Source organism: Anser anser (assembly GCF_964211835.1).
Source record: "Anser anser genome assembly, chromosome: 21".
Classification (NCBI taxonomy): domain Eukaryota; kingdom Metazoa; phylum Chordata; class Aves; order Anseriformes; family Anatidae; genus Anser; species Anser anser.
Genome location: NC_139742.1, coordinates 1140043 through 1152356, shown reverse-complemented (window position 1 = coordinate 1152356; position 12314 = coordinate 1140043). Strand labels below are relative to the sequence as shown.

At 61.8% G+C, this 12314-nt stretch overlaps 4 protein-coding genes and 1 long non-coding RNA gene across 10 annotated transcripts in view; 3 read left to right on the top strand and 2 right to left on the bottom strand.

Moving 5' to 3' along the window:
• ABCA2 (ATP binding cassette subfamily A member 2) overlaps positions 1–3371 on the top strand; it is a 43575-nt gene extending 40204 nt beyond the window's left edge. For all 5 annotated transcript variants that reach the window (XM_083807309.1, XM_083807307.1, XM_083807308.1 and 2 more), the window contains 2 exons: positions 214–420; positions 718–3371. In XM_083807309.1, coding sequence (XP_083663435.1) covers positions 214–420; positions 718–753 — 243 coding nt within the window. In that variant the 3' untranslated portion in view covers positions 754–3371. The remainder of the gene's footprint in view (positions 1–213; positions 421–717) is intronic.
• Positions 3372–3514: 143 nt separating this feature from the next.
• CLIC3 (chloride intracellular channel 3) lies at positions 3515–7368 on the top strand. Its single transcript, XM_083807341.1, has 6 exons — positions 3515–3904; positions 4718–4827; positions 5120–5245; positions 5383–5489; positions 5836–6011; positions 6429–7368. The coding sequence occupies exons 1-6, from the start codon at positions 3869–3871 to the stop codon at positions 6585–6587; spliced, it is 714 nt and encodes a 237-aa protein (XP_083663467.1). The 5' UTR covers positions 3515–3868; the 3' UTR covers positions 6588–7368.
• Positions 7369–7633: 265 nt separating this feature from the next.
• PAXX (PAXX non-homologous end joining factor) lies at positions 7634–9483 on the bottom strand. Its single transcript, XM_083807345.1, has 4 exons — positions 9157–9483; positions 8742–8813; positions 8208–8301; positions 7634–8110 (listed from the first exon to the last, which is right to left on the bottom strand). The coding sequence occupies exons 1-4, from the start codon at positions 9356–9358 to the stop codon at positions 8071–8073; spliced, it is 408 nt and encodes a 135-aa protein (XP_083663471.1). The 5' UTR covers positions 9359–9483; the 3' UTR covers positions 7634–8070.
• A 235-nt stretch (positions 9484–9718) lies between these two features.
• LOC310884882 lies at positions 9719–10129 on the bottom strand. Its single transcript, XR_014574443.1, has 3 exons — positions 9992–10129; positions 9837–9886; positions 9719–9756 (listed from the first exon to the last, which is right to left on the bottom strand). It is a non-coding gene; the product is annotated as an uncharacterized lncRNA (long non-coding RNA).
• Positions 10067–12110, top strand: TMEM141 (transmembrane protein 141). Of its 2 annotated transcripts, XM_083807344.1 has the most exons (5): positions 10067–10381; positions 10458–10524; positions 10646–10729; positions 11027–11158; positions 11815–12110. In XM_083807344.1, exons 1-5 carry the CDS (start codon positions 10328–10330, stop codon positions 11889–11891), a joined length of 414 nt encoding a protein of 137 aa, XP_083663470.1. In that variant the 5' UTR covers positions 10067–10327; the 3' UTR covers positions 11892–12110. The 2 variants fall into 2 exon arrangements, with proteins under 2 accessions (XP_083663470.1, XP_083663469.1); XM_083807343.1 differs by having other exon boundaries at positions 10290–10524; positions 10646–10677.
• The last annotated feature ends 204 nt before the right edge of the window (positions 12111–12314 follow it).

Genomic DNA, 12314 nt, shown 5'->3' with positions numbered 1-12314 from the left:
GTGACTGTGCCCAGGGAGGGTGACCATGCCCAAGTGCCTGCAAAAGCCTCTTTAAGGACAAGAGCAGCAAGTGCTAGGCCAGAAACATGGGGGCATGCAGAGGCGGGGACGTGCTCATGGCTCATCTCCGGTGGCAGAAACGTCAGGCTAGGGGCAGCCTGGGGCAGGGTTCTGTGCCATGTCTCTTGCAGCCTCTCACCCTTTTCCTGCCAGGTGTTTGTGAATTTTGCCAAGAAGCAAAGCGACAACCTGGAGCAGCAGGAGACAAGTCCTAGCTGTGCCATGCAGTCACCCTTGGAGCGTGTGCTGAGCCTGCTGCGCCCACGGGCCACCCCCACAGAGCTGCAGGCCCTGGTGGTGGAGGAGCAGGAAGACCTGGAAACTGACGACGAAGGCCTCATCAGCTTCGAGGAGGAGAGGGTGAGAGGTGGTCCCAGGATCTCAGTGACCAGGGTCCCAGCTATTTTTCTATCATGGAGCACTGGGGCCAAGCCCTGGCATTGCACTAGGTGCTGCAGCCTCATCCTGGGGAAGAGGGACCCTTTGGGGCAGGGGCCAGGCAGGAGGGTGCTGTGTGGGAAGGAAGGTTGTGGGTGCTCCCCAATGTCCACAACAGGTCCTGGCCCCCACAGTGCCCCAGAGCTCAGTGTGCTGGGCAGAGCTGACAGTCTCTTGCCTGGCCCTGGCCCCTGAGCCCTGCTGTCCTTGTGTCCGCAGGCCCAGCTCTCATTCAACACGGACACGCTGTGCTGAGACACTGAGGGGGGGGGGCCACATCCCCTGGCTGTGAAGCCACCAAATACTTTTTGCCTCTCCTCTCCCTTCGTCCCTGTCGAGCGGACGCAGTCGGCGTGGGGATGCGGGGGACTGCCCCCACATGCCCAGGGGGTCAAGCCCTGCTGCTGGAAAGGACACAGTGGGTGCAGTACCAGCCTGGATGGACTTTGAACCAATGGCCACCAGCCAGCCTTTGTCCCCTGCAGCTCTGGAGCAACTCCCCACATGGCACCAGCAGGGGCTGCTGTCCTCGCCAGCTTGCCCGGCTAGTGCGTGCCACGGACAGAGACTGTGAACAGAAGGACACTACGGTGCAACAGTGCCGCCAGCCCTGCGTGTCCCATGCTGGCAGGGAAGAGGCCTATGAGAGTGGTGCCTTTGGACACCCACTTCTGCACCCACCCCAAGGGAATCCTGGCCAGGGGGTTACCCCTGCCCCATCACTACCCCAGGCCTGGCCCTGGCATGGCCAGAGGAAGGACTGCTGCTTTTTCCTTGGTTCCATTACCTGCCGGGCTTGGTGCTTGCTCATGGCATCACAGGGGGCTCATTGGCCCAGCACTGCAGAGGCAGGAGCTCCAGTGCTTCACCCTTGTTTGATTTCTGTTGCCAGCACTGCTGACAGAACATCACTTGCGACCTCAAGCCCGCTGGAGACAGGGACTCAGCCCTGCTGGTGCTTCTGCCAGCTGAGGGGTTTGGCCCTGCCCAGCACTGGGCTTGCTACCTTGCCCAGGGCTGCCTCTGCCAGGTGCCAGTGCTTGCCCTGGCTCTGCCAAGCCTTTCCTTGCTCGCTCAGGGCGCTCAGTGGCATCCCTGGGGCAGGGCACTGGCGCCCATGCAGAGAGGCACGTGGTGGGGCAGAGAGGTATTTCACAGGGTATTTCACATGCTGGCACCAGCTGTTTTTCCCCTCTGCCCCCAACCATGTCCCAGAGCCCCTCACCCTGCCCTCCTGCCTGCCATCACACTCTGCTTCCCTCAGCGAGCATTAGGCACAGGGCATCGCTGCAACCGTGCCACCTTTCTGCTGTCACCCATCCTTTTCTCCCTTGCCCTAGCACTCATTGCTCAGAGTCTGGCCCAGCGTGGGAGCTACTTGTACTGGATTCTTATTGTTGGTTCACTGATGGCACTGGGAGAGGGGACTGCTGCACCCCAGGATGGCTTTTGAGTCTTGGGGGAGGGAGGTGGCCTCAAGGTGTGAGGACAAGGCAGCCTGACTCTGCACTGGTTCAGCCTGGCAGAGGTGCCTGGGATGTTAGGGAGGGAAGGATGGAGGCCAGCATCTGCGGCCCTGCGTGTCACCTGGGGCAGGCAGCAGGCACCCCCGCAGGTGGCAGTGCCCCTCCTTTCTGCAGAGGGTCTTGCCACCGTTGTCACCCATGGGGGCAGTGCCCAGCCCGCTGCTTTTCAGCATCCCACAGCTGTGCCAAAGTAGGGGTGACCTCCAGGCTCACGATGCTAACCCTGACCACCCACCCTGTGCCCTGGGACGTCTGCAGCACCCTGGTGTGTCCATCCAGAGCTGCCATACTGCACGGTGCGACCCTCCATGGCTGCCTCCATCCTGGAGGCCTTGCTGGCCTTTCCGGTCTCCCTGGCATGGGTGTGGGCTCAGCCCCGGGCCCCATAGACCCAGGTGCCACCTTGCCCTCTGCTGTGCCCATGCCTCTCCCAGGGCTCACCACTCCTGTATGCCACCTGCTATAGATTGTGATACAATATACAGTATTTTCAATAGGGGAAAAATTGGGGGGAGATAAGCTCTATTTTCAGATTTTTCAGACCATATATTTTTTATGGCATACTGGAAACTTGCTGGTCCCTGGGTGGTGCAGATGGTGCGCCACACTGTGCTGGGTGGGTGCTGGGGTACAAGCAAAGTCCAGGTCAGCTCTGTGTCTCTGCCGCCATGGAGAGACAGTGTCACCTGCAGGCTTTCAGGTGTCACCTTGGAGGTGGCACAGCTCAGCCCCCTCTGGGCACCCAAGGGGGGCATGGTGCCCTACACTGCTGCAGTGGCCAGCTCTGGCCAGGCAGGGCGTCATCCTCACCCCACACCTGTCCTGCTGCTGTGCCTCTTGGGGCTCCTCAGACAAGGAGAGCCCCCAGTGCTCCCATCGGCAGATCTGTGCCCACCTGGTGCCATGCCACCGTACTACTGTCCTTGGATGGTCAACAGAGAAGCTTTTGTGCCCCTAGCACAATGTGTCCAGGGCACACTTAGCAGCCTGGGTGGCTGTAGTGGCCTCCCCATCCCAGATGCAGGGCTGCCCTTGACCCTGGGGCACCCTGAGGGTGGTTGCACAGACAGGTGCCCCATGGCAGCAGGGCCAGAGCGGTGCAGCATTGCCCGAGGTGGGGGTGACTGCTGCCTTAACATTATTTGCTTTACTGAGTTTGGCCCTGCTTCCCACCTTGCCTCCCTCCACACGTCCTCAGATGCCAGCACCTGTGCCATGCACAGCCCCAAGTGTGGGGCACCCTGATGGGTGGAGATGCTCTGGAGGAGCCTGTACATTGCTAGCAAAAGAAAAAGATGAAATGTGAAAATAATGATTGTTTTAAATAAAAAATAATGACTGAAGCCAGCAAGGTTTTGTGGTGTCTGGAAGGAGGTGGACAGGAGCTCAGGGCTGCCAGGGCTGTGGTGCCTGGGGAGGGATCTGGCTGGGGAATGGCAGAAGAGGGGCTTCATCGTGCCCCGGGTGGGGTGCAAGAACCTGGTGTGGGTAAAGGGAGCTGAACGCAATGCGGGGCCATACCCAGCACATGGCATTGTCCAGGGCTGGTGGCAGGGCTGGCTGGGGGGTGCTGGCAGACACAAAGCCCCACGGGACGCAGCTGGCCCAGGTGCTGAGCAGGAGCAGCTGCAGCTGGTGATGCTGTGAGCTGCCCGTGTTGGTCCCAGGCCAGCAGCAGCCGTGGCAGCCAGGGCCCCACGGCAGGGCGTCCCCAGCCATGCCGTGGGGCCAGGCGTGGGTGGGAGCGGGTGCACCCCAGGGAGGAATGTGGGCTGGGAGGGGCTGCAGCTCCAGCACAGGCACTTGCAGCACAGTCACCAGTCAACCAGCAGCCACCACCCAGCATGGCTGAGAAACCCCAAATCCAGCTCTTCGTCAAGGTGAGTGGAGGTCGTCCGGAGGTTGGGGGTGATGCGGGCTGGGCAGGGACGCTTCTGGCTGCAACCCCTGGCAGTACCCCGGGCTGGGGTGGCCCAGCTACCCCTGCACGCCCCACTGCCCACCTGCGGGTTCCCGGGCAGGTAGCGGGCAGCTTGGCATCTTCTCCAGCGCGCTGCGCTGCTGCCTGCCCCACCGGCATCGGTGCTCAGCAAGGGCTGCTGGGCTGGGGTGTCACATCCCCTCTCCCACCCTCCACTACAGGCACCCTTCGTGTGTGTGTGTGTCTGTGTGTGTGTCTGTGTGTGTGTCTGTGTGTCTGTAGGGGACCCCTGCACACCAGCCCAGCCACTGCGGTGCCTTGATGCCTGCACCTGCACCTCCTGGGCCCTTCCTAGCCACCGCCTGGCTAGGACAGTTTGTCCAGCTGTAGAGGGCAGGACACGGCCTGCCTGGGGGCACACCTGGAGGGTGACAGGGCCAACAGCACTGCCGTCAACGTCCTACGGCCACCACACAGCCCCTGTCTCGCCGGGCTGCCCCCTGCCACAGCCAGGTGCCGTGCTGGTGGCTGTGCCAAACCCCTGCCGCCCAGCGCTGCGGGCCACCACCCGCTGTGCCACGCAGGCTGCTCTGGGGTGGGGCGCGGAGGCCCCACGAGCAGGCAGGGGCCAGGGACTGGCGCTGTGCCCAGCGTAGCAGGTCCTAGAGGCTGCCTGTATTGCTCGCTGGCCCGCGGCCAGCCAAGGCCCCAGCCTGCACCCGCTGCCGGAGCGTGGGGCTGGGGCAGCTGAGCTCTCTGTCTTTGCCCGCAGGCAAGCGAGGACGGGGAGAGCGTGGGCCACTGCCCTTTCTGCCAGCGGCTCTTCATGGTGCTGCTGCTCAAAGGGGTGCCCTTTACCCTCACCACTGTGGATGTGAAGAGGTGAGCGGCACCCCGCGGTACCCACACACCGGTCTGAGGGGTGTAGGGAGGTCCCCACCACCTTGGGAAGAGGCATGAAGGGTAAAGTCTGTTTTATCCCCCTGGCTGCCCGCCACTGCTCTGAGGGAGGGTGGTGGGCATTTCCCAGGGCAGAGCTGCCACAGGCACACACTGGGGCAGGAGCAGCCCCGGGGGAACCACGTCATCATTTTGCCCTGGACACGCACACAACACAGTGCCCTGCTAAGCTCTGGGCAACGCAGGCATCAGCAACCATCCCTGTCTCCTGCAGGGCACTGGACGTGCTGAAGGACTTTGCACCAGGTGCCCAGCTGCCCGTTCTGCTCTACAACGGAGACCCCAAGACCGACACTGTCAACATCGAGGACTTTCTGGAGGACAGGCTGGCCCCCCCCATGTCAGTGTCCAGCACTGCCCCAGACGGGGGAAGTGGCTAAAGAGCGGTGGGAGAGGCTGAGAAAGGGGCAGGGGGCAGGCAGCACCTGGGCCTGCCAGCCTCTGCCTCCTTCCCCAGCTGTGCCCACATCCCCACAGGTTCCCCAGCCTGGTCCCACAGTACAAAGAGTCAAGGTTGGCTGGAAATGACATCTTCCACAAGTTCTCCACCTTCATCAAGAACCCAGTGCCTGCCCAGGACGAGGGTGAGGAAGTGGGGGGGCCACCTGTGCTGTGCCACACTGGGGGACCCCAGGCAGGCCCTCAGGTGCTCAGACCCCTGAGGCTGGCCAGCCCTTCCCTGCCCGGGGCCACTGCTTGCATCCCTCAGCGTCCTGGTACCCCCAGCCTGTCCCTCCCAGCGTGGTTCAGCACGGCTGAGCCAGGGCACCCTTGGCAGAGCAGGGACCAGCCTGGGCCAGGCAAGAACAGCGCGGGCACCAGGGCAGGCTGGCAGGAGGCTACGTGGCAGGGAGGGCTCGGCAAAGCTGCCGGTCCCAAGCCTGCAGCGGGGCGCTGCCCTGACCCAGCGTGCTGCTGCCCACCCTGCAGCACTGCAGCGAAGCCTGCTGAGGGCCCTGCTGAAGCTGGACGAGTACCTGAGTGCCCCCCTGGAGTATGAGCTGGCCCGTGAGCCCCACCTCCGGACCTCCCAGCGCCGCTTCCTCGACGGGGACCACCTCACGTCAGCTGACTGCAACCTGCTGCCCAAGCTCAACATCGTGCAGGTGAGCACACGCAACCCCACGCCGCGACCTTCCCCTTGCCCTGGCTTCTCTGTACTGCCTGCCCCACGCCCTCACCTCCTCCTGGGTGCCAGCCCATCACCTGCCTGCAACAACTCTCCGCCCCTATGCCCACCCCTGTGTTGCCTCCTCTCCCCCATTCACCATGCCCCCCAGGTGCCTGCCTGGCATGCCCTTCCCCATGAGCCCTGCACAGCTCGGTGCCTTCCTGCAGACTTCACTCCCCCCTGCATCCCCCACCAGGTGCCACCCCTCCATCCCGTGCACTGCCACAGATGTCCCCTCATGCTATGTCACCCATGCGGCTGTGAATGCCACCACCTACCAGCCACAAAACCCTCCTTGGCACATCGCGGGCACACAGGGCTGGGCAAGAGCTCACGCTGTTTCTGCCTGCAGATTGTCTGCCAGCATTATCGCCACTTCGGGATCCCCAAGGACCTGCGGGGCGTGTGGCGCTACCTTAACAATGCCAGCGAAACCAAGGAGTTCAAATACACCTGCCCCAACAGTGAGGAGATAGTTCAGGCCTATCGCTCCGTGGTCCGGTCTCCGTAGTGAGCCGGGCAAACACCCAGGTGGGCACAGGGATGGGGTCAGGCAGCAGGCCAGTGCCTGCCCCTGTCCCACTGCCATCACCACCGTCCTGCCTGAATTGCACTCGGGAGGGCAGAGAGCATGAGCTGCATCCCTGGTACCCAAATTTCCCCAAGCTGGCACCCTTGCCTGAGGTGCTATCAGCAAGCTGCCTTGCACCGAACCTGCAAATGCATTCTCGCTTCTTGTGTCACCCTCCCTGCCTGGCCAGGACGCTCTTGACCTACCCCGTGATCCCTCAAGCACAAGGATGGGTGCAAAGGTACAGCCATGGGCACCACTTGTAACAGAGCTGGGCAACGCTGAGGGTAACAGCAGGAGCCGAGCCTCAGTTTGGGGAGGAAAAAGTCTGCCTAGAGCAGAGAGCCCAGAGCAGAGAGGGTATCCCCACAGCCTCCCTCAGAGGCACACTGTGCCACCAGCCACGTGAGGGACCCGAGACAGGGCTGTGCCAGGACAGCTGGCACCACCTGATGCCTGTGAAGGGCAGCACAGGGTGAGGGGAACAGCCATGGCAAAGCCCTGGGAATGGAGCTGTGGGAATGCTGTTGGTGGTGCTGATGACCTTGCCCTCTGTCCCCATTGCCCTGTGCGAGGGGAGCAGAGGGCACTGCCCCTCCAAGACCCACTCTTAGGAAGCTCTCTGGAGAAGATTTGGGACAGGGAAGGGGATGAAGTGGGGAAAGTCCAAGCCATGTATCAGAGCACCTGGAGATCAATAAAGGCTTTGCAAGCAAGATAACTGTGTCTGGAGTGACCGGCCCCAACAGCTCTCCTCCCACGCAGGACTTTGCACAGGCCTCCAAGTCTAGCAAGGGCTGGGCCCACACTTCCAGCTCTCCAGGGGGCTGGAGAAGCTCTAACCAGTCACGCACCGGCCCATTGGCACAAAACTGTCAAGAAAGCGAACTCCTCTGACCCCCTGACCCCTCAGATTCAGTTGAAATTGGCCACATGGCTCCAGAGCAATGGAAGGGCAAAAGGGAATGACACACGCACACTGTCACTCTGGACAAGCCCCCAGAGACCAGCTGGCTAAAAACAGCTTTACTGGCAATAACTTAAGCACAGGCGATCTTTAAAAAAGATAAATCCTTCAAAGTTATTTTTTAAAAAAACACCAATTAATGGCAAGTGGAGTAAAGGGGTGGCCCCTTTCAGCAGGGAGAAGCTGCAGGGAAAAAAGCCTCCGCTTTGTCACCCCTGCCCTGTCTACCCCCCTCCCCCCAAGGCCCTGCCACAGTACCAGCTGAGGATCTGCTGCCCCCTCAGGCCTGCCAGGCACTGCCTCCAGGTCTCTGGGTCCTGCTTGCCCCATCCATCTCCCTTGTTGACCATGAGCCACACCTGCAGCAAGGAGCTTGGCAGGGCCAGGGGGCAGTCAATCCTCTATCAGCCACACATGGTTGAAAATGCTGCCATCGGGGGGACGGGACAGCACAGGTCATGAGTCTTCAAAGTCCACTCCAGATGGTGCCTTCTTGCTAGAAGGGGATGGAAGGGCAGTCACAGGCCAGCCCAGAGCTCACTGGTGTCCACTGGACGTCAAGTCCCAGCACTGGGCTGTGGAACAGCGCTTACCTTTTGAAACCAGGATTAATGAGAGACTCTCCTGGGATCTTCCGCTTAGCTGCCAAAGCTGAGCCAGCGCCCCTTTTCTTGCTGGGGCTGGGGTCTGCCTCAGTCAGAGACAGGAAGGACAGGGAAAGCAAAGGTCAGCTGGTTGCTTTGGCAGCCCTGCAAACCCCTCTGTGCCCAGGGCGTGCCTCCAGGAGCCATGGATGGTGAGGGGCTATGCTTGGTCTCCTCTGTGAAAGCTCCAGGGACCCACAGAACTGCCATGGAAGAGCAGTGAAGCCTGACCTCCTCCTGGAGGCTGGCAAGCAACCCTGCTTGGTGATACTAGGCATCAGACCTGAGCACAGTGCACCTCAAGAGCTACCATGCTGAGCCCTGGCCCCTCCTGTGCTGGGAAGGGCACCAAGGGCAGGCTGGTTGACAGCAGCCAAAGCAGAGGGGGCTCAGAGTTTCCTGGAGAGTACCAAGACACAGGAGCCAGCAGCTTCCTGGGGAAGAGAAGGCAAACAAGCAACACAACCCATGGCAACTGCCTACCTGGCAGGAAGAGCTGCTGGCTCTGGGCAGCATTCTTCTCAGGGCTGCAGGAAGACCCCAGTGTGCCCACCACTGCTGAGACAGGAATGAGAATCAGATTATGGGCCAATGTATCCCGGGCTTCCCCAGCAAGTTCCCTCTCCTCCACAGCCCACAACCAAACCTAGCAACATTCTCCTTCCAGCCATTTCCAACTAGGGTGCTGCTACCCCAAGACCTTCACAGAATGGTTGAGGTTGGAAGGGAGAGCTGGAGATCATCTAGTCCAACCTCCCTGACAAGCAGGGTCACCTACAGCATATTGCACAGGATCACATCCAATAGGGTTTTGAATATCTCCAGAGATGGAGACTCCACAGCCTCTCTGAGCAGCCTGTTCCAATGCTCTGTCACCCTCATGGTAAAGGAAACTTGCCTCTGTAAGGCAATGATGGTGTGGTGTCAGCCATTAGGGCAAGGTTGTGCTCCTGTACACTGTCACAATGCTGCTTTTGGTCCCATGCAGGATCTCTTCTGCCCAAGACGGTCAGGGAAGGCCCTGGCCAGCTTTGGGAACAGGTCAGCCCAAGCAGGAAGACGAAAGTAGCACCTCTGCCGCCCAGCCCACACATTTGCATCTCTCCTGGCCAATCTAGCCAGAGCTCACGAGGAGATGTCACGTGGGATGAGACCGTGAAAACACAGCCTCCTAAATGCCATCTTACTTGGTTCTCTGAGCCAGCTCACTTGGGGGAAACCCTAGGTGGGAGAGAGACGATACCATGACAGCGGATGGAAGCTGATCTCCTTGCTCCCGTTGCCCTGTTCCACAACCACACACAGACCTTCGAGACGTTCTTCTAGGTTCCTGATGCAAGTCGCCAAGCCAAACATCAGCGCTTGGAGCTGGGTCCTCGCCTCAGCAACAGGAAGCTTGCAGAGATGAAGGGCTGCGTGCCCGGCCTCCCCTTGCAGCTGCAGCGTGGCCCTGCCATCCTGCAGGCTCAGGGAGACGGCCCCGCGCCGCAGGGCTGCCCTGCGCGGGCAGGAGCCCGGGGTGAGGCGGGAGCTCGGAGCCCTGCGGCAAAGGGCCCCGGGTCCCCGCCGAGCACCCACCTGAGCCTCGCGACGCCGTCCTCCGGCAGGCACGTCCCGCCCTGCGGCACCTGGGGGGAGAGGGCACCTCCTGCGGCGCGGCCGGGGCCCCGCCGCCCCCGCCGCCCCGTCCCGCCGGCCCGGCCCTCCCCGCGGCCCCCAGCCCCGCTACGTACGCGGCCCTGCGGCGGGAGGGCGCCGAGCTCCCCGGCCCAGACCTCCAGCGCGTCGGTCACACTGCGGGGGGCAGCGGCTCAGGCTGTGCTCGAGCCGCCCCGGCCCGGCCCGGCCCGCTCCCCCGCCCGGCGCTGCACTCACTAGACGGTGCCGGCAGAGCCGGGGCCGGCCGCGGGGCAGCAGTAGCAGAGGTACCGGCCCGGCCCGGCCCGCAGAACGCAAAAGGGCCCCGGCGCCTCCGCCATGGCGACAGCGCGGAAGGGGCGGGCCGGGCCCCGGGTCCCGCACGGCGAGGCGGGGGCGGTGCCGCTGCCGCGCGTCCGGGCGGCCCCGCCATGGTGAACCTGGGGCTGCGGCGGGTGGAGGAGAGCGTGGCCGCCAAGCACCCGGTAGGAGCCGCCCGCCCTCCCCGGCGGGGCTGGGGGGGCCGCGAGCCGGGCCGGTGCCCTGACGGTGTCTCCGCAGGCGCTGCAGCAGTACGCGGCGTGCCAGTCCCACGCCTTCATGAAGGGCATCGGCACCTTCCTGGCAGGTACGGCTGGGGCGGGCGGGCGGAGCGCCGGGCAGGGGGGGGCCTAGCGCTCGCCCCCCCTCCCCCATCCCCGGGGGGTGGCCCTGGCTGGTAACTGCTCGCGGTCCCTGGGCTTCGGCAGGCAGCGGAGCCGCTTTCGCCGTGCAGAAGCTGGTGAGCAAGAAGCTGCCGTACAGCCTGCAGTGGAACCTGCTGGTGTCCGTGGGTGAGTGCCCTGAGCCCCCGTGCCCTGCCCGGCGCCTGCTGCCTGGGTGTGGCCGCGGGCCGGCAGGGCCGGGCCCCGCGGGGAGCACAGCCTGGGCTGGCAGGGCCAGGGCCGTGTGTGCAGGTGGCACGGCAGCTTGCCCTTAACGTGGGGGGCGCTGCGCCCTGGCTCGGGCCACCCTTCTGCTCCGCAAGCTCCTCGAGGGTGCCTGGGAGGCTCAGGGACTGCCCGCAGGCAGTTGCAAACACCCTCGTTACCAGTGCTCTCTGGAAGCTGCCTGCGTGTTGGTCTCTTCAGCTGCAGGATCCCTCGCCAGCTATATGGTGACCAAAGCGGAGACCCAGAAATGCTCTGACTTCTGGATTTACCTGGAGACGGGCAAGTCCCCACGGGAACGTGCCATGGCCGATGGGGTGTCTCAACCTACAGGTACATTTCATGTCTCCTTGCTGCTTTACCTGGGCTTGTCTTGCCTGCTGCAGCTCTTTGCTGTTCCTGCCTTGCTTCTAAGCTGGTGACTATTTGTATCTTTCTTAGAATCCCTGCTAAAGTCCCACAGAGGCACCCTGCAGTTAAGGGACTCTTCTCTTACGTGACAGGAGCAGCCCTCCGGGGTGGCAGCAGTGCTAGGGCAGCCAGAGTGCCCTGCCCCGGTCTCACAGCTCTCAGTTCTCTGGGCCCATCATTTGGGCGCAGCCAGCGGTATGGAGAGCGCATGCTCACTTCTGCTTGCTGGCCTGCCTGTTCTGTGGATTCATGAGAGACATTGTGGAGGAGGTTTTGTTTGCTAGAAGAGGAAGAATAGGGCAGGAGATGGAGTGAGCTAGCAAACCCCTCCATGCTTGTGCTTAAGCCAGGCTGCTCAGTGAGAAAGGTAGGGCTGCAGAGGACACCAGAACAGGCTCTGCTGGGTGGTTTTCATGGCTGCCTCCTGCTATCTGCTATTGGCATCAATGAGCTCTTGAAGCTAGGCCAAGCAGAAGAGACAATAAACTCTTCACCAGAGCTTTATAGTTCTCTGCTCACCCCTGCCAAAGATGCTGGGATTGTCTGGGGTACAAGGAGTTTGTTCTTGTCTATTGCAGAAAATCTCAGCCCAGAGGATGCAGAGAAAGTCGCACCACATGTGAGGAGGAACAAGTACGGAGATATTGTGGAGTAGCCAGTGCAGCACAGTGTGCTATGCCTGTGTCCTGCTGCTGCCGTCTTCACCCCTTCCTGTTTGCCTGATGTGCCTGTGCTGCATGGGAGTTGTCTGCAGTACTGCCAGGGAGCTTAGATAAGTCAGTTGTGCAGTGTATGCATGTTGGAGACCTGAGACTCACAGGTGTGTGAGCATTGCACATGGCAAACATAATAAAAGTCCAGAGCTGAAAGTGCACACTGTGGATAAAGTAAAGGCTGCCAATAGGATGGAAAGAGGTGGGGTGCAGGTGTCACCTGGAGACAGTCCCTCTGGTAAATGTTGAAGCAGAATGAACAGAGAGTTGTGGCTAGAACTTAGGAAAAAAAAAAAAGAGGGTTTATGACCTTTGGAAAAGAGGGCGAGCCACTCAGGAAGACTACACGGACGTTGTAAGGCTGT

Bases quoted from the DNA above. Each gene is read 5' to 3' on its own strand.
- TMEM141 (XM_083807343.1), top strand. From the start codon at position 10,328: ATGGTGAACCTGGGGCTGCGGCGGGTGGAGGAGAGCGTGGCCGCCAAG. The intron at 10,678-11,026 runs GTGAGCAAGAAG...TGGTCTCTTCAG, and splicing joins CTTTCGCCGTGCAGAAGCTG to CTGCAGGATCCCTCGCCAGC. The intron at 11,159-11,814 runs GTACATTTCATG...TGTCTATTGCAG, and splicing joins TGGGGTGTCTCAACCTACAG to AAAATCTCAGCCCAGAGGAT.
- PAXX (XM_083807345.1), bottom strand. From the start codon at position 9,358: ATGCAAATGTGTGGGCTGGGCGGCAGAGGTGCTACTTTCGTCTTCCTG. The intron at 8,814-9,156 runs GCAAGTTTCCTT...CTGTCTCAGCAG, and splicing joins ACCATCATTGCCTTACAGAG to TGGTGGGCACACTGGGGTCT. The intron at 8,111-8,207 runs GTAAGCGCTGTT...ATCCCCTTCTAG, and splicing joins ATTAATCCTGGTTTCAAAAG to CAAGAAGGCACCATCTGGAG.
- CLIC3 (XM_083807341.1), top strand. From the start codon at position 3,869: ATGGCTGAGAAACCCCAAATCCAGCTCTTCGTCAAG. The intron at 4,828-5,119 runs GTGAGCGGCACC...TGTCTCCTGCAG, and splicing joins ACCACTGTGGATGTGAAGAG to GGCACTGGACGTGCTGAAGG. The intron at 5,246-5,382 runs GTCAGTGTCCAG...ACATCCCCACAG, and splicing joins GACAGGCTGGCCCCCCCCAT to GTTCCCCAGCCTGGTCCCAC.